Source organism: Littorina saxatilis, linkage group LG12, assembly GCF_037325665.1.
Source record: "Littorina saxatilis isolate snail1 linkage group LG12, US_GU_Lsax_2.0, whole genome shotgun sequence".
NCBI classification, from domain to species: domain Eukaryota; kingdom Metazoa; phylum Mollusca; class Gastropoda; order Littorinimorpha; family Littorinidae; genus Littorina; species Littorina saxatilis.
This window is the reverse complement of record NC_090256.1, coordinates 28,635,717-28,658,504: the sequence shown is the minus strand read 5'-3', so window position 1 is coordinate 28,658,504 and position 22,788 is coordinate 28,635,717. Positions and strand designations below refer to the sequence as shown.

At 42.9% G+C, this 22,788-nt stretch overlaps 1 protein-coding gene across 1 annotated transcript in view; it reads left to right on the top strand.

Annotated features, from left to right (window-relative positions):
* The window catches only part of LOC138981674 (tRNA (34-2'-O)-methyltransferase regulator WDR6-like), a 39,580-nt gene extending 17,551 nt beyond the window's left edge, over nucleotides 1-22,029 (top strand). Inside the window, exons 18-25 of the mRNA XM_070354668.1 lie at nucleotides 348-411; nucleotides 898-969; nucleotides 9,290-10,028; nucleotides 10,447-11,261; nucleotides 11,603-11,782; nucleotides 13,629-13,714; nucleotides 20,393-20,460; nucleotides 20,995-22,029. Of these exons, the coding sequence (XP_070210769.1) occupies nucleotides 348-411; nucleotides 898-969; nucleotides 9,290-10,028; nucleotides 10,447-11,261; nucleotides 11,603-11,782; nucleotides 13,629-13,714; nucleotides 20,393-20,460; nucleotides 20,995-21,100 (2,130 nt within the window). The 3' untranslated portion in view covers nucleotides 21,101-22,029. The remainder of the gene's footprint in view (nucleotides 1-347; nucleotides 412-897; nucleotides 970-9,289; nucleotides 10,029-10,446; nucleotides 11,262-11,602; nucleotides 11,783-13,628; nucleotides 13,715-20,392; nucleotides 20,461-20,994) is intronic.
* The last annotated feature ends 759 nt before the right edge of the window (nucleotides 22,030-22,788 follow it).

Here is a 22,788-nt window from a genome sequence, read left to right as displayed (position 1 = left end):
TACTCATATTTTGTTTATTTATTTTGTTGTTGTTGTTTATTTGTTAGCTTACATGCAACTGAACTCTTGTTTCTGAAGGAAATACGAATTTAAAAGAGACCATCAGTTGATAGGCAAAATGTTCGAGAATGTTTGTGTCACAGATAAGGGGAGACAATGCACAATTTGGTTTAGGTAGGTTTGTGTTGAGTGATTTGACATGAAAGATATAAACTGAATTCTTTGAGCGTCAGTACTTTGTGGTTGAATTTCCACCCACAAACATTTGTTGAATGTCAATTTGTCTTCTTGATGTCTTTGTCTAAAACTCATGCATCCTTCAATATGTGTTCTTGGTATGTTTGCAGCCCCCTGTACATGGCATGAAGGTATGGGAGATGAAGCACCTCTACTCTTACTCAGATTATAAAGGTGTGTAAGTCACTTTGTTCGCCATTAAAACATTTTTATTTGTAAGTTTCTTTCATGCGATCAATTTTAATTTAATTTTGTATTTTTAGATTTTTTAAGCAGTGGTAACGGTCAACACTTCTCATTGTTTTCCCTAAAATTTCTAGTTTGTTTCACTTGCCCTGCCAAAGTTTCAGTGCTTCATTAACCATGTTTAGTTTAACTGCTTTTCTTCGTGCTGTTACCAGCAGTACAGTATGTCTTCCATAAGCAGTGCAACATTTTGATGTTCACAAGAACGTTATGACGGCTTCACTGCCTATATCTTTGTGGGAGGCCAAATCAATCAAAAACGTTTTAAAATGAAAATGTTGTTTGTAGTCTATGCATAACCCTGCACGAATATGTGTAGGTTGAAATCGGAGTATGAGTAGCTTACACAGGTTCTCCATTTTGCTGTGTCCATATTTTGAGAATTGTTTATTTTCAAGAAGTTATATTTTTCAGGTGACATTGGCCATGTAATGTGTACAGCAAGTGAGGACACCACACTCAGCCTTGGGACTCTTCACAGCCATTGTATCTTTTTTGTCATGCAGCTTACCCTTGTACAAGTGAGACTGTAGCAACAGAACACACACTTCAGTTTGGGGGGATAAATGTTCAAAGGAGATTATGAGATTATTAGTAAAAAATAGAGTGATTATGATCAGACTAAATCAGTTATACAATGATACATAGAGAATGCTACATGGCTTGCTGTGTCATATCATATTTACACGAGTTTTTTTGTTGTTAAATATTGAAATGCGAGCGAAAGCAAGCTTTTCAGTATTTGAAAAAGTAACGAGTGTAAATCTGATATGACACAACAAGCCATGTGGTATTCTGTTGTTATCCTACATACTGTACTTGTATGACAGTATGTCTTTTGCTCCAAATGTCCTGCAGTCGAAGCGCCTAAATTGAAGACGCGTCTTATGGAACCTCGATCTCTTCCAAAGCCTAGTGAAATCTTTGAAGTCAAAGCAAAAAGACGTCTCTCTAGAAAGTATAATGTGACGTGTACGTTCTTAAAAATATCCAGGGGAAAGAGCAAGCGCAAAAATGTTTCCAGAATGGTGTTGTCTTGGTGACATTGTCATCATGAGCAGTGGAAAAAAAGGTCCCTGCCAAGACTAGTTTGACACGACCTCATTTACATGATATACCAACGGGTGAGTGTATGGTTTTGTTATAACACGGGTGGTCTCTCTCATGTATGTAGGATAACAGTAGTAATCATGATGATCATATTTGTTGAGCTACTTTTACGTTTCAAAAGTCAGGTACAGTTGATGAGCCATGTCTTCTTTAGCAGAAAGCAATATGTACAAATAGTTTTAGACAGGACTGTGCCCTTTGAAGGAGATGATCAAACAAATGAATAATTGCTGCCTCTTGTCTTTCATGCTCACCCTACCTAACCTATACCTCTGCAGAAAAACTGATTTCAGCAAACCAGTTGAAATTGCAGAAACGTAAAACAAGAAACGGTTTGTCAAACAAGAATAACTGCTCACTCTCCCTTTCCGCTCACCCATGCCCAACATCAAATTCGTCTGTTCAGAGCCACAACCATATATCTCCTAGTACCACTCAGAGCCACAACCAAACATCGCGAAATAACCCACTTTCAGAAAAGCTCACTTGAAAAGTTTACACACTCGGGGTAAATCTGCTTTATTGTCAAATGAAGCGATTTTCACATCAAGCATGCAGTTTTGTGTTCCTGACAAGTACATGTATTTAGAAAAGAAAAAAGTTCAAAACCACACTTGAAAAACAAACTTAAAATTGATAGACCGTTGTGGCCGAAACAAACACTGCTTGACCCCTTCTTAAAGTTCAGGCCACAACCACACAGTGACAGATGTAGGGTTGTGGCCTGGGCTGTGGAGGCATCCACAGGGAGGTAATTCCTGCCACAACCAGTGATCGCGCTAGGTATTTTTCAAATCGGTATGACGTCATGAGCTGGCTACAAGGCTCTCACGAAAATCGGTAAGCTTGCAAAGGCAACCAGTAAAATACAAACAATGACTTACAATACATTAAATCAATGTCAGTGATATGCGGACGTTTTTTCTCCCCCCCCCCCCCCCCCCCTCAAAGCAACTGTCGCACAACTTGACAGTGACACATCAGCAGCCGCTGAGAGAGAGAGAGAGAGAGAGAGAGAGAGAGAGAGAGAGAGAGAGAGAGAGAGAGAGAGAGAGAGAGAGAGACTTCCGAAATAAAATAGGAAAGCAAATAGTAATCACGCCACTGGAAGACTCACTAGTTACTTACTGTTACAGTTTCACTTTCGCCTAGTCTTTGTTGTCAAAAGGTTTTCACGCGCAGAGCCAACAGCATTTCTATGACTTAGCGATTTTGAATGGTCTTCGAGAGATGAATGTTGAAAATTTCGACAACCTCTTGTGTAACCATTTTTTTTACGTGTTTTTTTGCAGTCTTCACAAAACATGAGAAAGTTCTCCCCCTCCCCCTCTGTCCGCAACCACAGAAACTCTTTGCACCATTTTTCCTGAAATCGTTTGACAGTCAGTGGAAGATGCCGATGTTGGTTTCTTTGCCGCCGCTTGAGACTCGGGCTCTGCAGATGTACTAGGCCGTGAAGTACTTTCACTTTCAGTTCCTTCATTCAAAGGCCTTTTTCTCACCTCTTGGGGGTAGAAAAGACAGTAAAGATCGTTGCTTCTTCATCGCAATCGACTCGCCTCACAATATTCAATAATCAACTGTATGTAGACAAAGATCTAAGCTGGCGTGAGTACGTGATTTCCCGGTATGATGCTATGTCGGCTATTAGACGCCGTCCCTTATAACATAAACTGAAAGATTTTACGATGGACCGGGAACCGAAAGAAATGGCGCGAAAAGTATGATGTCTGATTTTTGACGTCATGTTTGACACCTTGACATCAAGTGTCATCAATGGAGACATAATCGCAACATTGTAGCGCTGTCACAACAAGCCATCCAAATCTCTCTCTCTCTCTCTCTCTCTCTCTCAGTGTCTCTCTCTCTCTCTCTCTCTCTCTCTCTCTCTCTCTCTCTCTCTCTCTCTCTCGTACTGACAAACGATTTTTGTAATTACTACTTTTTTTTTTTACCTGTCAAACTAAATAACAATCGGTACGTCTGACCGACATCCTCTATTTTTTCCGGTATTGGCGAATCTTAACCGGTAAAATACCGGAAATTACCGGTAAACGCGATCCCTGCACAACCTGACACCATGACGATGTAGGGTTGTGGCCGGGGCTGTGGAGGCATCCACAGGGAGGTAATTCCTGCCACAACCTGACACCATGACGATGTAGGGTTGTGGCATGAACATACTTAGCACTCACGGCTAGTGTATTTGTGCCACAAACCTACATGTAAGATAATTATGGCGTTGTGGTTTGAAGTGAATTTGGCATACAAATAATTGTACAAGGCCAGAGTATTTCAATGGAAAGCTGTGGCAAAATACAATAAAATGTAGTGAGCATGATTAACTTATTTTTAGGTTTCAAAAATATCACATCTGAGATTTTGTACCAGAACTATGACATGAACAAAAAATACAGTTATTGTTTTACATCTTTATGTTTGTTTTGTGTGCAAATTAAATCATGCAATTTACTTGTAATTATATGGATCAAAGTTGACAAAACATGAACATACTCCTGACATGCTAATGTCTGGTTAGTGAAAGGGTAATAAAAATCACTCTTACCTTAAACTGTAAAGGAAACAATAATCCAAAATCAGAATCACAATTGTTCACATTGTTCAATGGGTTTCACTGCACATTTACTCACAAATCCACAGCTGCTTTTTGTTCTCTTTTGTTCATGTCACAGTTCCTATATTTTGCAATGTATGAGTTTGTTGTTGTTGTTGGTGGTGTTGGTGTTGTTTTTGTTGATGGTTCCTTTCTCCTAAATCAGCACAAGAACATTCTTATACCTGTCACAAGTTTTTCACTCTGTTGTAGTGTGACAATGTAATTTTACAAACACACATTTAAGCCCACAAATATGAGCACACACGCGCACACCTGAAGCTCCAGGAATGCAGCAGATGACTGTCGAATCGGTCACTCATCGTCAGACGTGTCTGTTTGTTCAGTCACGTCTGGTTGACACAGGCGATCGGGAGCTGAGCTGCTGGACGGCAGCTGGTGGTAGAAGTGGTGATGTTTCTCTGGGATGATAGCCAGTCTGCACAGATCCAGCAGATCACTCTTCTTGGCAGCAGAGACGGGAAGCCTTGTGTCATAGCGACGCGGTATGTCTGACACTCTTGTACAGACTGTTTGGCGACCACGACGACTGGCTCCTCGAATTTTGAGCATCTTAAATGCTGGATCAGTCATCCTGTATTTGAAAAAAATGGTGTCAGCGTCTCCTTTCAGGTACCGGAGCCATTTTATTTTCAGCCAGTTAATTCTGTGTCCACTGACGTCCGTTTTGGTATTCCGCAAGTTTGTTGCTGCCAGGTGCTTCAAATCAAGCACATCTGTGTGATGAATTTCCTGGATTGTGTAGGGTTGTTTGGGTCTAGCGCACTCAATCACTGTATTCCACTGATCTGGAATCGACACCTTGACATTCTTTTTTGCGGCTTCTATTGTCGAGTGCATGGTGTCGCATTCCATTTGAGTGTGTCCAGACTCCAAATACTTTTGGTCGATGATTTGGAGGGTGTCACTGTCCTGCACATGCTGGAGCAACGCTGCCGCAACATACTGGTTCCTGTTTTGGCCTGTGCAGGTATCTGAATAGAGCACTACATGTTTTACCTGAGGTGAGAGGGATGTCATATGAGACAGGAGGCAGGTACCGATCTCACAGGAACCTTTCTTCCCTTGTGTCTCATCCCAAGTGAAGCACTTTCCTTCCTTGGAAGCTAGCGAGAACACTGTCAAGTTGTAGAAAGCAAGCTTCCGTTTGTAGTGCGTCTGGCTCACCTGATTGCAGGGTGTTGACAGTACAGACTCAAGGTCGAATGTTACGGTTTCTATTGTGCTGTCCTCCTGTGCCAGTTGTTTGTCCTTTTCCTTTTCTTTACGTGCTTCTATTTTTCGAGCCTGGTGTTCCTCGTAATCACTCTTCAGTTTATCTGTCAGAGTGTTGGTCCTCTTCGCTTCAAGGTAACTGGAACACAGCAAGCACTGGTCTTTCTTGGGCTTGTGAAAACTAAGATTAAATTCCGTATTAAAGATTGTTCTGTACATGCTACTGCTGACGGGTTGAATATCCTTTTCTGTGCACTCGTCTGTATACAGCCTGTACATTCTGTTCACATTGAGAGTGCTATCTAGGAACTTTCTGTTACTGTTTTTCCTGCAGTAATGCGATTCCATTGATGGAAACGAGCAAATGTGTTTTTTTACTCGTTCTGAATCTGATTGAGCTGTTTTATTCGAGGGCTGATGTTTACCTCGCCTGTCATCTCCATGAAAGAAGCCATCTTTGGCGTTGTCCGGGGCGTGCTGGACATACGCGTGACCGACATCCAGTGTTGCCAGGAAAAAACGTTTGCAGACTTGTGCCTTTTCCCCGCCTGCTGTCAAAAAGAATTTTCGAGAGACTGCTCTTTTCTTTTCTAAAGGTTTGTTTGTTTTTTGATCTAAAATTGTGACAGTGCACTGTTGTGCAACGTGGCTGCACACAAAATCCTTTTGGCGCTTGTAGTCTTTGAGACCATAAAACGCCTCAAAAATGTCCCTCTGCTGCTCTGTACTAATTTTGAGGTTGCATTGCAGACTGCACTGACTGCAGTCAACATTCTTCATTGCCTTCGCTTTTGTTATCTTGCCGCGGCTGTTGTCAAATTGTTTACCCTGAAGTTTACTGTCTTTTCTAAGATTTTTTTTCCAGTTTGTTGGATTGGACTGCCTTTTACGCCTCAGCTTTTTTGGTGGTGTATTGTACCATGTGGATGTTGAATATGGAGGAGGGGTTCCCTCACGGGATGTGGTGTTTGACTGGGATGTGGTGTTTGACTGGGAAGTGTTGTCATCACGGGATGTGCCGGTAGATGGTGATGTTCTTTCATCTACTACAAATGGAGAATCCGGAGTGCTCTGAGAACCCTCAGTGCACTCGGAGGAACCAAACATAGAGTAGATATGTGTTTTGGTTGCCAGACACCCATCATAATGTTCCGCCATGCCGGTGGCAGCCAGCAACGCCATGTAGATTGGCTGAAAGGCGCTGCAGGTGACGGAGGGCATTGATGGTGTTATGCACACAATAGGCTGCTGCTTTTTACTGGTGAAAATTTTCACCCGCCTTCCAGTAAAGTTTGCAAGTGCCAATGGCACTATGTCATTTGCTATGGTATTCCAAACCCCAGGTGTTTTCATGGAAGATATTGCTTGTCTAGCCTGGTTTGCTGAATGGCAGTTGCTGAAAAATCCCAGGTAGAAAAGAACGTTTTTTTCCATGTGGTCACACAGTGCCTGCCTTAGAGAACAGTGATCATGAGTGGCAAGGTGTAAGCTTGCTGCCCTGAAAAAGCAATTGCCATCCCCGTTGACTTGTTGTCGTTCCATGCCATTGACTTCCAGCAGTCTATCTAGTCGTTTGTAATGGATATTCATGGCAACTTGACGCAAGCTTTCTTGTTGTCTGCTTGCATTGACAACCTCTGTCAAGTCTTGATCTCCACCTGCACACACACACCAATAAGTCATGGTTAGTGCACATGTTTGCGACTTTTCATTCAAATGTGTCTGGTTTTACCCCCCTTTTATTGAATATGCAATTCTCTATACATTACTGTCACAACTGTCAAATGAAATCAACACACTCTCTCTCTGTCTGTCTGTTTGTCTCTCCCCCTCTCTGTCTCTCTCTCCCCCTCTCCTTCTCTCTCTCTCTCTCACACTCACTATGTCTCTGTCATACACACACACACACACGCGCGCACACACACACACACACACACACACACACACACATACACACACAAGCAAACACCAAAACACACACATACTAAAACACACACACGCACAAACACACACACACAAACACACACACACACACACACACACACACACACACTGAAACACACGCGTGTGTAAGTTCATGATAGATTTGTACTCACAGCCCCGATCAAGACGTGGTTGTTCTCCTTCGCAATCCATCCAATCTATGTTTTCATCCATAACCAGTAGTAGGTCTTCATCACAACTCGACCATTCTGCGTTTCCATCCATGGTATTCTGAAAAACGAAATACACTTTAATTAATGTGTGTGTCTTCCTCTTAGAACCACTGTAGACTGAAACCATATCAGCCTTGCGATGCAGTCCCAGAGATGCCGAGCCCATTTCCCGCCTTGATCAGTGCATAGCCATATATCACATCGCCCATAACCATTGTTCTCACAGACCCTTTCTTTCTCAGACTCCCCTATCTCTCTTGCTCTCTGATACCAACGGCAATTAAACCACCCCCTCCCCACCCAACCCCCCCCCCCCAATCCGCATTCACTGTCTAAATGCAAGTTACCTCCATTCTGTACTTTAATTATCTAAATTTACAACATATCTAATTATGTACGCACTGCTGTTTAATTTACTTTCTTTGAACACTGCATTTCATTGAGTAAGAAGCAATGACAAAGGCCAAAACTGCATACAATTTCAGGGTAATTGTTCAATACACAGGTTTTATGATAAGTGTCGTGTAACTGCCTGACTTTAAAAAAAAATTTTATTTTTATTTTTTTACATGCGACCGTCAATGTTGAATTTTAACGTTGAATACACAATGTAAAGTGCCACAGGACTACAAAGTGCGACATAAGTGTGAACAGCGCTGTTAAAACAATTTGTGAGTACCAGTGCTATTTGTTTATGATAAGGATTGATTAGCTGTAACAAACATCATCATTTTAATAATCATAAAACAAGAAGTAACTTACCAATTTCAAGAGTAGTTGAAGAGGATCAAATCAGTGAAGACTCTTCGTGGCTTGTGGTAAATCAGTGAGACAACTTTCTCCAAGAGACTGTGCAACCCAAATGGAAGGATTTGAAGTAAACTACAGTCCAGATGAAGGAGAAATGAAAATGAGAGCGTGAGAAAATGTCCCGTTAGCAGTCTCAGACAATAGTGAGGAGTGCCAGATGTTGGGTTGTTGACCACTGATGTATCCATTTCTCTCTATTCAGTGCAGGCCACAACCCTATTTATCTGAGGTATCGGGTTGTTGCATTCCACACTCACCGCTCCTTGCTGTGAGCCCTCCTGCCACAAGGAGATATCACTTACATGTTGGCTTGTTGCATGCATTGCCAGGCCTTCTGACCACTAGGCCACTCAGAGCTACAACACTGCAAGACCCAGACAAGCGGTTGTGGCATAAACTTCTCCCTCCCTTTCCTTGTATCTTGAAAAGCCACAACCGTATACTGCCCAGTATGTGGTTGTTGCTTGCACCAACACCACACATCCTTCCAATGCAACAACCATATAGGGCTTATATCTTGGAAATTACTTTTTGCATGAGATCCTTGTTTTAACATAATGTTTATAACTCCCTTTCATACATAAAAGTATTAAAATTGAAAATTGTGACTTTTTGGAGATATATGGTTGTGGCTCTGACGGGAAGTTGGAGATATAGGGTTGTGGCTCTGAGCAGACGAATTAAAAATGTTCTATATAATATAATGGTTTTGCAGGTAGGTATAATTACCCCAGGGACTATTTTCAATTTCAATGCATGCATTTTTGTGGACAGTTAAGTTATAATCGCTACTGATATTGTTGTAGCAATAAAAGAAGGGACTAACACAATTAATCTGTGACAAAAATCCGAATGCTGTTTGACCTTATCCCTGACTCAGCATGTAAAGACAGCAGCCTGCTGTGGACTGGGTGGCATATTCTCCACGCACACCTGTCCAGCATACGTGCTGTGGCTGTTGTACACTTGCCATGCAGCACATCTGACCACACAGACACATCGTCCAGCTCACAATCTCTTTTCTCCACACGCTACGAGAGTCTTCCTGGTGATTCTCACACAAGTATTCAAGCAGGAAAGGAGAGTCCAAGTGGACAGAGGATGGTGTCCAGTGTGGTGTTTTCAGCAGGGGGCAGAGCTCAGATTCAAGCCTGGAGAGTCATGGTGGTAAAAGGAAGAATCGATTCCGTGCATGGTGTGCAGCCGACTTCTGTCTGTAGCCAAGCAAAAAGCCCGGCTACTTCAGGTACAGGCAGCTCTGCAGATGCTTTCAGTGCTGAGAACAGAAGCAGTTCCTGTAACCACATTTCTGCAGACCGTGACCCCAACATTTCTTCTGGAAAATCCATGACAGATACCACCATGAGCTCCCAGCAGACACCTTGCAGATCCATCTCGGAGAGGGAATCAACAAAGCCAACTTACGAGCACCTGGGTGGCTGTTTTCTGGGAGAATCTCGCCACAAGCGACACCACAAACCATGGAAGACGCGTTTTCTGAAACTGGACCCTGAGACTCGCATAATGAGTCTCGCAGCAGTCGCTGCACAGCAGCTCCACCCTGGGCTGTCCTCCAGTTTGCATCTTCTGGCCGCTGCTGGCTCTGATGGGGTTCTCAGGTAATATTTCTGTAGGATATATGCATTTTGATGATGCAAATGTTATGAAAGATGGTGACAGTGTGGGGTATGTGTGTGAGTGTTTTGTGTGTGTGTACTGTAGAGAATAATGTGCACTGATTTAGATTTATAATGACTGTACATACTTGTGCGGATGTGCAAGCCTACATAGGCACGTGTGTGTGTGAGCGCACTTACTTGATATGTGCACTTTGGTGAGTAGTTTTCAGGTGTGTGTGTGTCTGTCTGTGTGTCTCTCTGTGTCTATTTATTCCTGAGAATATGTGCATTTTGATGTGAATATGTAATAGTATATAAAAATGTGTGCTGCATAAAAACATCTTTGAGTCATTTTGCCAGCCCTCTTAATCTTTATGCCCTAGTGGTTTCACCAGTGACACCTTGACCTATGTTTCAGATTGTTTCTCTTTGATGAGTCTCGTCATCATTTTACATTGCTGTGCCAGTCATCCCACCACAATGGCTGCATCCTCAAAGTCTTCATCCACCTGCACCCCTCCATGCCACCACCCAGCACCAGTCAGGGCCCCTTGGGTTGCCTTCCCCTGCTGTTCTCTGCAGCCACAGACGGCCAGATAGCTGTGTGGAATCTTCAGCCTGTTGTGCAGTGGTTGCTGCCAGACACTGGACATGCCAAGACATCTCTCAGTGATGCTGGGAAATGTGGCAGTCATCCTGCAACAGGTGACCACAGTTACCAGAGTCATGCTGCTGCAGATCAGAAAGAATGGAGTAAGACTGGGTCTCAGGAGCAGAATGAACGCTATAAGCGCAGTGGTGATGGGGCTGCTGCAAGACAGGTTAAAAAGTCTCAAGGTCACCCTGAATCTGGTGACAGAAACAACAAAGAGGGATTCAATTACTTAGATCACTTTCAAGGTCAAAAAGTAGTGGGGAACGCCAACTCAGAAAACCATGATGAGTCGTCTGAGGCTGGGGATTATGATGATGAAAGTGGAGACGATGAAAAAGTGGGCAAAACTCCAGTGAAAACAGGCAGCATCCACTCCAACATGATGAGAAATCAGTATCTTGGGGATGGTCCTTCTGTGAGTCTACAACAGATGCTGGAAAAAAGGTGCTCTGAGAAAAATGTGGCTTGCACCAAAAGAGATGGAACAAGAAAGGACGAAAGTGGACAGTGGTCACCTGACCAGGAATTCAAGGCCCATCAGTCTGGGGTCAACGGCCTGCATGCCAGGTCTTTTACAGGTACTGAGTGTGTGTGTGTGTGTTTGTGTGTATGTGTGATTGCATATGATTAAATCAATAAGGTGTGTGTTTGGGGAGGTTTGTGTTTTCTTGTGAGTTTGTTTTTGTGCTTCTTTGGAAGAGTTAGAAATACAAAAACAACACCCAACAACATAAAGAACACAACAACACAGGGAGAAACATCTTCACCAGCACCTGGGGTTACTGCATTCCTACAATGAAAGGATGGTTGAAGATGAGCAAGAGGGAGTGAGGGTAAGTTCAGTCTTGAAGTTCAGTACACTTGCTTTGTATGCACATCATGATTGATCTGTGTTTTTGTGTGTGTGGTGTTTTACCAGATGGGAGTCTTCTGCTGGCTAGCGGTGGAGATGACAATGCCTTGACCGTCCACAAGCTGACCTTCAACACAGGCGACAGAAGCACAACGTCGGCTAATACTGAGTGGCAACAAGTGAGGCGCATGCTGGATGTGGTGTCAGTATTCAACATACCTGATGCTCATGCTGCTCAAATCACAGGTAGGCTTTTCATTTTTCTTTATGTTTTTGAGAGCTAAAGTGACGTTAATGATATTGTTTTTAAGAGAAAGACCAGCTACTTTATTTGGGAATTCTGTTGATAAGTCCAGGCTTTTAATGAGTTATTTGCCCACATGTCTTAACCTTCACCATGCTTACTGGGTCTTGGATGACCCAGAGCCTCACAAAAGTGTCTATATCTCTAAAACTATTGGGAGTTTTTACTTGAGACTGCATGTAATCCTCAAACACCATAGAACCTTCCTATCGACACATTTTTAAAGGATTATCTTTGTCAATAAACAATGACGTCATTTGAAGTACACAGTCCGGATGTTGTGGGTCGTGGACGACCCATATGGAATTAAAGAAGGCATTATACGATGTTCATCCCTATTCGAATAGCGTGGGTCGTGTACGACCCATACTCTGCAAAGAGCCGGTAAAGAGTGTATCCCTATTCGAATGGCGTGGGTCATGTACGACCCACACTTTTCACGTTGAATCCTTCTTTAGAAAATATGGGTCGTACACGACCCACATCATCCGGACTGTGTAGTCCAAAGCATGATCGGGTGAAGGTTAAAAGAATGTTCTGTGGTTATACTTCCAGTTGCAGCTGGGGTGTGGATTTGGTTGACTAGCTACTTGCTTTTCCCTGGCCTTGGTGTCAATCACTTTTCCCCAGTTCTGATATTTAAAGACTTCACCCACATATGCAACAGATCCATGTTAATATGTAGAGTAAAAGTACAGTGTGAATGACATTTATCAGGATTGATTAAAGCAAGTTGTCCACCCTTTGCAGAGTCAGAATTTGGCACTAATTGTTCTTCTAATCATTGCCACCCACCTACATCATGTATCCCTCTGTATGTTTAACTTCACTGGTAAGAAACTCAACACTGCATAATATATACAGTCGAACCCACTTAAAACGAACACGCTAGTTACGAATTTTTACTTATAACGTATTAGTTTTAAGTTCCCAACTGAATACCTCTTTCTTCATGCTTAAAAAAAATGCTTAAAACGAATTCTTTATAACGAATTTATGCTTATAACGAGCACTTTTTGGATTCCCAAGCATGCATAATGTCTGTAATTTACTCACGCTTATGACGAAATCTTTAAACTCGTCCCGAGATCGACATATCATGGGAATTTGAGAAGTTTGAATACATGTGTCAAAGTCTTCCCTTGCGTCGACTGCTTGAACCATTGCTCAACCGATCACTGAATAAAGTTAAACTGATTACACTGTACTCACAAAACAATTTCAAATTTAGAATCAAAGTGATTGATAGCTCAGACACTGAACATGAATGACTGACTGACGTTTATTTCCTTCGCGAATACCAAAAACGAAACATCAATACATGTTTGGAACGGAAGCCATTGCCAAAAAATATAGATGCCAGAGTGGTTTCCCTTGGACAAGGGAAACCACACTCTCAACGTTAGCGTTCGCCGGTTCGCGATAGTTTATCAGTCAGTCAGTGCTTTCGATTTGGATTTGAACATCATGTTGCAACCAACAACAAAAAACTAAATTGGCCAAGGTTTGCTACCCGTCACCAAGGTAAGTGATTCCGGACAAATGATAGGAACACCGCGAATGTGGACAGTGTCAGTGTGTGTGTGTCACTGTGTGTACAGACTAAATAACTCACCTCCTATCTGTGATTTTCCAAGGAAAGTGACAAGTCTTCCTGAGAGAAAACAAAAATTGGGCCTGAGAAAATGTTTTCCTCCAAAGACCCCGGCCAGTTTTCAGAGATTATCAGAAATGTTTTGTTCTTCCGCCTGTGTAGAGTGAGATCATTGTGTGAGTGGTGTTTTGCAGGCGTATGGGTGTTGTCTGAGCGACGCATAGTGACAGCTTCTGTTGACCAGCGAGTCAACCTGTGGTGCCTCACACAGGACTCTCAGGTATGCTACAGATAAGCAGTAATAAGAACCAGTTCCATGAAACAGTGCACCGTACCTAGTCTGTGGAAAAAATCTACCATTTGTCCTGTTCCAAAGAACAAAAATCCCAGTACTCTAAATGATTACCGACCTGTGGCCCTGACATCCATCATAATCAAATGTTTTGAGCGCTTTGTACTCCAGTGTCTGTTGACACAACAAAGCAACACCTCGTTTGTTTGTTTGTTTAACGCCCAGCCGACCACGAAGGGCCATATCAGGGCGGTGCTGCTTTGACATATTACGTGCGCCACACACAAGACAGAAGTCGCAGCACAGCCTTCATGTCTCACCCAGTCACATTATTCTGACACCGGACCAACCAGTCCTAGCACTAACCCCATAATGCTAGACGCCAGGCGGAGCAGCCACTAGATTGCCAATTTTAAAGTCTTAGGTATGACCCGGCCGGGGTTCGAACCCACGACCTCCCGATCACGGGGCGGACGCCTTACCACTAGCCCAACCGTGCCGGTCCACAACAGTTTGCATAGAAGCAAAATAGAAGTATTAACGACGCAACACTCACCCTCCTGCACCACATCTATACTTATCTGAAAAAAACCAGCATCTTTTGTACGTATTGTTTTCGTTGATTTTTCATCGGCATTTCATACAATCCAAACGCATCTCATGGCACGGAAACTCCTTGACTTAAAAGTGAATCCAAAGCTCATTTCCTGTTTTGTGGATTGTTTAGTAGACAGAGCACAGTGTGTTCGTTTTGAAGGGGCGCTGTCGTCTCTCTGATCCACATCTACTGGCTCGCCACAGGGTACTGTGCTCTCACTTTTTACCCTCTACACAAATGATTGTAGAGGCATTGACTTAACCCCACTTGTCAAATATTCTGACGAATCCGCCATCCTTGACTTATCCAATTAATTCTGATTCCATTTATTTTGGTGAAATTAAACGTTTTAACATATGGTGCAAGGACAACTTTTTTGACCTAAATACTAAGAAAACAAAAGAAATGCTAATTGATTTTTTTAGAAAGAAGCCTGTTATAACCCCTGACCCTCGGTACAGTCATAGACCACAAGCTGAATTTTATTGCCAACACAGAATCTGTTCACAAAAAATGTCAGCCACATGTGTACTGTCTACAGAAACTGAGATCCCTGGATGTGAACCCAATGATTTGATTTCATTGAGTCTGTTGTAACGTTTGGTTTTGTCTGCTGGTTTGGTGGTTTATGCACCAAAAACAGGAATGTTCTGGACAGGGTTGTGAGAATGATAAGTTTGGATAAGTTTGCTTGTTGACTAGTTGTTAGTTTTTAATTTGTTGCCCCACAGTCTATGTTACATCTTCGTTCTGTTTTAGATCTGTACGTTTTTATGTGAGTTCTGTTTTATTGTCAGACTTTTTATGTGTAACTATGTGTCTATTACTTATCTTACGTGTTTGTTGTTTTTTTTCCATTATTTTTTTTCATCTTTTTTATATAACTATAAGTGGTCGTTGTCTATGAATTGTTTTTAATGCTTGTATGTTATTTCTTACGAGAAAACTTTTTATGTAAAATGTTAAATTTTAATGTCTAATGTAAAGCGCCATGAGACTGCCATTCGGCGGTGAACAGCGCTATAAAAGAATGTTTTATTATTATTATTATTATCAATCAATCAATCAATATGAAGCTTATATAGCGCGTATTCCGTGGGTACAGTTCTAAGCGCTTGTCGAAGAGTTGTCAACACAGGACTAACAAAGAAACTAACATCTACAGACGGACACGAACCCTATCACACACTAGCAAACCCTGATAAACATACAACAAACAACTGTTTAACAACAATGTACACATCAATAGCTAGGTCCAAACAAAATAATATTAAGCACAAAGAAAACACCTCTCACAGAGCACAGCACAAGAATGTCTTTTGGGGCACAACACATCACGTCGAGCATGAAAGTCGCAGCCAGCTACGGGAAGAACTGAGTCTTCAACCTACTCTTGAACGCGTCAAGAGAGGGGCTCTGGCGAAGCTCAAGCGGCAGGGAGTTCCAGACGGAGGGGCCCGCGGAGGGAAATGCACGCTGACCAGCAGATGCGAGTTTCGAGCGAGGGATGTGGAGGCGGAGAGGGTCAGCAGCAGAACGAAGGGGACGGTCGGTGGGCTGGGTGTACAGGTCCAGGGAGGATTGAAGGTACTCGGGAGCAGAGTCGTTGAGACACTTGTAGACCAGAGTGGACAGTTTGTAGGAGATTCTGGTGTTGACAGGGAGCCAGTGCAAGGAGCGAAGTAGGGGGGTGATGTGGTCTCGCTTCGTCTTCCTCAACGTCAGCCTGGCAGCGGCGTTCTGGACTCGTTGTAGGCCATGAATGGATGAGGCGGGGAGGCCAGCCAGAAGGGAGTTGCAGTAGTCCAGACGACTGAAGATGAGGGAGACAACCAGCTTGACACAGGCGTCGTGGGTGAGGTAGCGACGGATGGAGGCGATGCGTCGTAGGTGGAAAAAGCAGGTCTTGATGATGAAGGAGATGTGTGTCTGCATGGAGAGAGTGGAGTCGAGAAAGACGCCAAGGCTCTTGACAGCAGGGGAGAAAGGAACAGTCGCGTCATCCAGCTGGAGGTCGGTCACAGTGAGGGTAGCAATCTTCTGTCGTGTTCCAACGAGAAGGGCCTCCGTCTTCTCACTGTTCAGCTTCAGCTTGTTCTCAGTCATCCAGTTCTTGATGTCAGTGAAACAACTGGAGATGGATCCAAGGAGATCGTCAACGTCCTCCGGCTTGGCGCTGTTCTGGAGCTGCGTGTCATCGGCAAAGGAGTTGTAGTTTAGGCCGTGGCGTTCGATGACCAGGGAGAGGGGTTGGGTGTACAGGGTGAAAAGGACAGGGCCGAGGACAGATCCTTGTGGGACGCCGAAGCGGACAGGGACAGGCTGAGAAGAGAACGAATCAGTGGTGACAGTCTGAGAGCGGTTCTGGAGGTAGTTCCTAAACCAAGAGAGGGCGGTGTCGTGAATGCCGAACGTGGAACTGAGGCGATCGACGAGTAGCTGGTGGTCGATCGTGTCGAAGGCCGCGGAAAGGTCCAGCAGCACAAGGGCAGAGACGAGACCGCTATCTGTTGCGTTCAGGAGGTCCGTGGTGATTCGCAGGAGCGCCGTCTCGGTGCTGTGGTGAGGGCGGTACGCAGACTGGTACACTGGCATCAGCGAGTTCCGAGACAGGTGGGCGCTCAACTGCTCCAGGATGATACGCTCCAGAAGCTTGGAGAGGAAGGGCAGGTTGGACACAGGACGGTAGTTCTTCAACTCGTTGACGTCAAGGCCGGGCTTCTTGATGAGTGGGCGGACAACGGCAGACTTGAAGCAGTCGGGAACGACGCCTGTGGCCAGGGATATGTTGATGATATCTGTGATAGACGGCAGGAGCTTGTCCAGACACTTGGTGAAGAGGAAGCCTGGCAGGGGATCTAGCTCGCAGGTCTTGATGGCCGTCTTGGTGATGAGTCGTGGGTGAGAGACAGATGAGTTTGACTGAGCTGTACGAAAGAAGAGTGGTGCGAAAGGCTGGAATGATTGCCCGGTAGCTCAGTTGGTAGGGCACTGGACTTGTGATCGAAAGGTCGCAGGTTCGAATTCGGGCCGGGACGGACACGGGTCAACTTTATGTGCAGACCCAGAGACGGAAGCCATGTCCCACCCCCGTGTCATCACAATGGCACGTAAAAGACCTTGGTCATTCTGCCATAAGTGCAGGTGGCTGAATACACCTAAACACGCAGACACTTGGGTAGCGCGACTCCGTTGCTGCTAGCTTTCCACTGGGAGGAAGCGACCCGAATTTCCCAGCGATGGGACAATAAAGTAATGAAAATGAAAAATGAAATGAAATGAAATGACAAAGCACATGTACTGGCCCAGTACTATGAACGACTGCCATCGCGTTGACGGTTCCGTGTGTCAGAAAATAGAACTGTCAGGGCGGGTAAGAAGAGTTTTATTCCATTTTCCATTGCGCTCTTAAACAAACAGTAATGTTTTTGGAATTCCGATGCTGCTGTTTTAGGTTTGGATTATATGAGGGGGAAGCTCTCCTGTTGTTGTTTTTGAGGGATTCAATGACTGTGTTGGTTTTTACTCCCCCGGTATAGGGGTGTGTATAGGATTCGGTCCATGTGTTTGTTTGTTTGTGTTCGCATATAGATCTCAAGAATGAACGGACCGATCGTCACCAAACTTGGTGAACAGGTTCTATACATTCCTGAGACGGTCCTTACAAAAATTGGGACCAGTCAAACACACGGTTACGGAGTTATTGCTGGATTAAGATTCTACAAGGACTTATAGAGGGACATCGATGTGTTTGTTTGTTTGTTTGTGTTCGCATATAGATCTCAAGAATGAACGGACCGATCGTCACCAAACTTGGTGAACAGGTTCTATACATTCCTGAGACGGTCCTTACAAAAATTGGGACCAGTCAAACACACGGTTAGGGAGTTATTGGTGGATTAAAATTATACAAGGACTTATAGAGGGACATCTTCATGGTCAAAGGGAAATAACCATTCTTACTCAGTCACTGCCACCAACTGAGAAGGTTATTTCCCTTTGACGGGGGTGTTTTTCCTACCTCGGAGGAATTTCTTGTTATGAATCTTTTACTTCTTAACGGCATATGTGGTAGTTTGTGAGTTTTAAACGGAATTGATTGTGTATGACTCTTTTACATATCTGTCATATCTATCTTAACAGCGAGAGATTTGTATGCAGAGAGGTGTTTAGTTGAGAACAATGTTATTAATTAGTACTTATCCCATGACCTGCCTCTTTGTCTCTGTTAGCTGAGGAGGTGAATACGCTGCATAATCCATGGTTACCCGAGCATAATCCATGGGTCTCGATCTGACCTGTTTTGCTCGTGTTCGCAGAGTACAACTGGAATAATTAAGAGGTCATCTGCATATTAAGAGTGTAGAGATGGACTACTTTTTTCAACAAATGACTGAAATATTATGTGGTGTCAAAGTCTATATCACGTATGGCTACAGGCATACATACGTCAATATTGAGGAAAAAAAGAATACTACATACAATACGCACATTCTGCATGGGTTAAAGAGTGGAGTCGAGATAATTCGCTGGCCGAATCGGCCGCTCAAAGGCATGTTCAATGAGTATTGCGATTGGGATCAAGGGACAATACTCCCTACATTTTACATGACAGACAGCTATCTACACAGAGCTGAACAGAGAGAGAGAGAGACAGAGAGAGAGAGAGCAACCAAACTGACATCAACTGTCGAAGGCCTGAGCGATTCAATATGCATAACTCTGGAAAAGTTGTTGCAGCTGGGAACCCGGTTCGATCCATTCCAACGCCAAAAACATAATCAGAAGAGTCACCGAGAAGTCAAATCAAACGTTAGGTTTTCTCTTTTGGTTATTTGCTTAAGCTTTAAGTGCATTGCTTCGATTGATAGCTGAATCTGCTTGTAACAGTGCTGTTCAAGGCTGTTCGAACTGTCGTCTGCTAGACGGGCTTGTGTGAATCAGTCAATCAGTGCCGGGTTCAGCAAGTGTCATCAAAATGAAAAGAAGAAGACGAAAAGAAGTTGGAGATACAGTGAAGATATAGGAAAGAGAAGGGGATGTGATCGTAATGTGTATGGAACTGCAGGCAAAACTATGCCTACCGCATTAGATGTATCCAAGATTAGGTGTTCAAACTCAAGACAGCGACAAAGTAGAAAGCGATGTACCGCGCCGTCTTTCAGTACCGACATACAACTTCCAAGTTTTACAACAGGCGAACTATCAAAGTTAAAGGCTGACCTCAAACGTGACGACTGAATATGTAAGTGATCTATGGGTCTATCACTACAGCCGGACTTCACTGTATATATATATTTAAATATAATATTAATGTTGTAGTGTTTCGTTTGTCTATGTTACATGCACCACCACCGCAATTTCTCCATGTGAGATAATAAAGTTAATCTGATTTGATTTGATTTGATTTGAAGTTTGATAGTGCAACATGTGCTTTCTTGTTGGGTAAACTGTGAGACAGGTAATGCCAGAGGAGATTTTGAGGCATCAGAACATTTGGCACACTAGCACTTAACAAGAGGCCTGCAAAGCTTAAAGCAAAGACTGATTATGGTTAGAAAAAAAATTAGAAAAAAAGAAAAAGGCGTAAAACTTAGTGTTAACTTCAACGAAAACAAGAAAATAATTTCCAAAAAAAATCATGGCAAAACATGACAAAAAGGTAAGCAACAGAGACCCCAAATCACAGTTATTGAGTTAATCTAAGACCTGACAACAATACCAAAGCGCATGATGAACGAGACAGGAAACTGACAGAGATTGTGTAAATTTACAGAAATCTACAAAGGTGTTTTTCTTAGAGTCTGTCAGGTGTTATTCACTTGCGCTGCCTGGCATGCTTTCTTTCTGTTTTGTGTGTGTGTGGAAAGTAGAATATAAGCTGTGATGAAAGGACACAACCAAAAATATCCCTACAATGCAGGTGGACTGACATGACAGGTTTATTTTGCTCAAAAGGATAGACTATAGAATCTGTCCTTTATTGGGAGGTGTTCTCTCATCATCGTAGTTACCACTGTATTGTGTTTTAAGAAGTATGGTTGAATAGGCCTTGTGTGTTGTTTCAGCTGAAGCTGGAGAGCTGTCGCTTTGTGGACACCACTGACCTGTCCAACATAGAGGTGTGGCAGTACCTGTAAGTCTGCTATGTGAAATCTGACAAAATGTGTGAAACAAATGGGCCGGTCAGGTAGTCTAGTTCATTAAATAGACAAAACTGACTTTACCAGCTTTATTGCATGTTTGTTATATTAGACAATGTCATATTTGAGGTGTAATGGTCTTTTATATATGTGTGTGTGTGTGTGTGTGTGTGTGTGTGTGTGTGTGTGTGTGTGTGTGTGTGTGTGTGTGTGTGTGAAGAGTCAGTCTTTGTGTTGTGTGAAGAGTCAGTTTTTATGTTATTAACCTTTATGGATCTACACAAGTGCAATAAAAAAAACGTTTTAGTGCATTGTTGAGTTTAGAGGGGATACCTGACTGTAAATGCACACACACACACACATGTACACACATTTGTGAGTATTAAAAGACATTAGCACACTTAATTCATGACTAAAGACTAGAGAAGAAAAAAACAAAAGCTTTTAGATCAGTCGTGTACTGACCTTACACTGCAAAACTTGTTCAGCCATTTGTTCTGACATTGTATGCGTGCATATGATTTCAGAGGCCAGGTCTTTATAGGAGTGTGTGGAGAGGGAGTGGCTGTGTTGACCATACCTGACTACAGGCCACAGTTCTCTTCACCTGACAACGTCAGCATCCCACAATGAACAGATCGAGGCACCGCATTCCATGAGATGGTCATCCCATTTGTACATGTCTTAAACCTGTGGTAGCTCAATGCTGAAATTATGGAACAGTTCACACCTCAGCATGTTGCAGTTAATAATTATCCGAAGTGTGACATTCCTAAAATTGTGGTGGCTTAAAAATGCGGACAGTATGGAACTCTTCTCACACTCAACCCATTAATGTACCATCTAATAGAACAACAAAGTTGTGAAGAATGGTTATCAGTTACAAGCAGGGATTTTGTTTGGCATTGGCAGTTATCAAAATACTGAAACTTCTTTCAAATCACCCAATATTTTTTGGCAGATCCCCCCCAAAATGTTCATGGTAAGGAAAAGAACTTCCTAAAACTCACGAAAATTGCCGAAACTGTTTCGCCAATATTGGCAAATTTGGCGAAGTAAATAAATCCTTGCAACAACCCTGTCGTAGCAAGAACCCTGTCCTGGCAACAACAGCCCTGTACAAGCTATGTCAAACAATGGCTGTCACAACTCTTGACTGCATAGAATGGTGTGGAGACCCAGAGAGGAACCAACCCAAACACTTGGATTACCTTTACTGATCAAACTGTTTTAAAAGAGGTGCAGAAAAAAACTTGCAGGTACATATCAGTGGGTTATGGAAAATATGAACACTACTGTTGTGAATGATTGCACATGGAAGTGCTTTTCTTCTGACAAAAATGTAGTTCGCTGGTCTTTCAGCTCTTGCATATTGTGCATGTGTATGCCTGTTGGCACCATTTTGATTGTATGATAGTGATGAATGTTGCTTTACATGGAGATGACTGGAAAAGATTGTAATCTACAACAACAACAAAATATTTGTTTACATACAATAGAAATATTTTTTTCAAACTGAAAGCAAGAATGAATCAGTGAATAAATAAACTTTAAAATTGTAATGGTTTTGTGTGGCTGTTTGCAGAGAGGGAGAGAGAGAGATGTGCACACCTAACAAATACAAAGTAAACAGGACATGGGCATGACATTAAGTTGTATAATTCACTAATGGCTGTGTTTATTTTATGGGGGAGGGTGTAGAGTTGTGCAAAAACTCACTGACAGGTTTCTTTACAGTACATGTACATTTAACAGACAGGAACTCATAAATCAACGTTTTCAAGCAGAGATTTTACTGGCTCTTGCAGGCTTATCAATGGCTTACAATGCTGCTGTAATAAGGCCATTTTCTTTTGAAGACTTGCAGGCACACTCGGCTTCACGTAAACCATCAGTTTCTGGTCACAGACACTGTCAGGCTTTTACACACAGTACAAACACCCTTTCGTTTAAACACTCACCGCTTAAGAACATCCTAGGTGCCCTCTGTAAAGAGCGAGCATTTTTCAGAGAATTTATTTTTGCGTGGCAAGCCGGATTTACAATGAGACAAATCGGACGCCTCGTTTTTGCGCTAGACCTAACTTTTAAAATCTAAATAATAAATTGACTGCTTGTTCCACAAACATTCTTAAATCGTAAAAGAATTCTTTTTTCATCAAGACAAGATCAGTACAATTTGAAGTTTTGAAAGTTTGAAAAAAAGGAGCCCGGAAACAGGTATTGCAAGGTCGTGTTAGCCCAAGCAGACGAATTTTCTCCATAGCGCTTGCTTCTTTGAAGCCAACCGCCGCTGATAAGTTTGTGTGACTCGCAGCCGT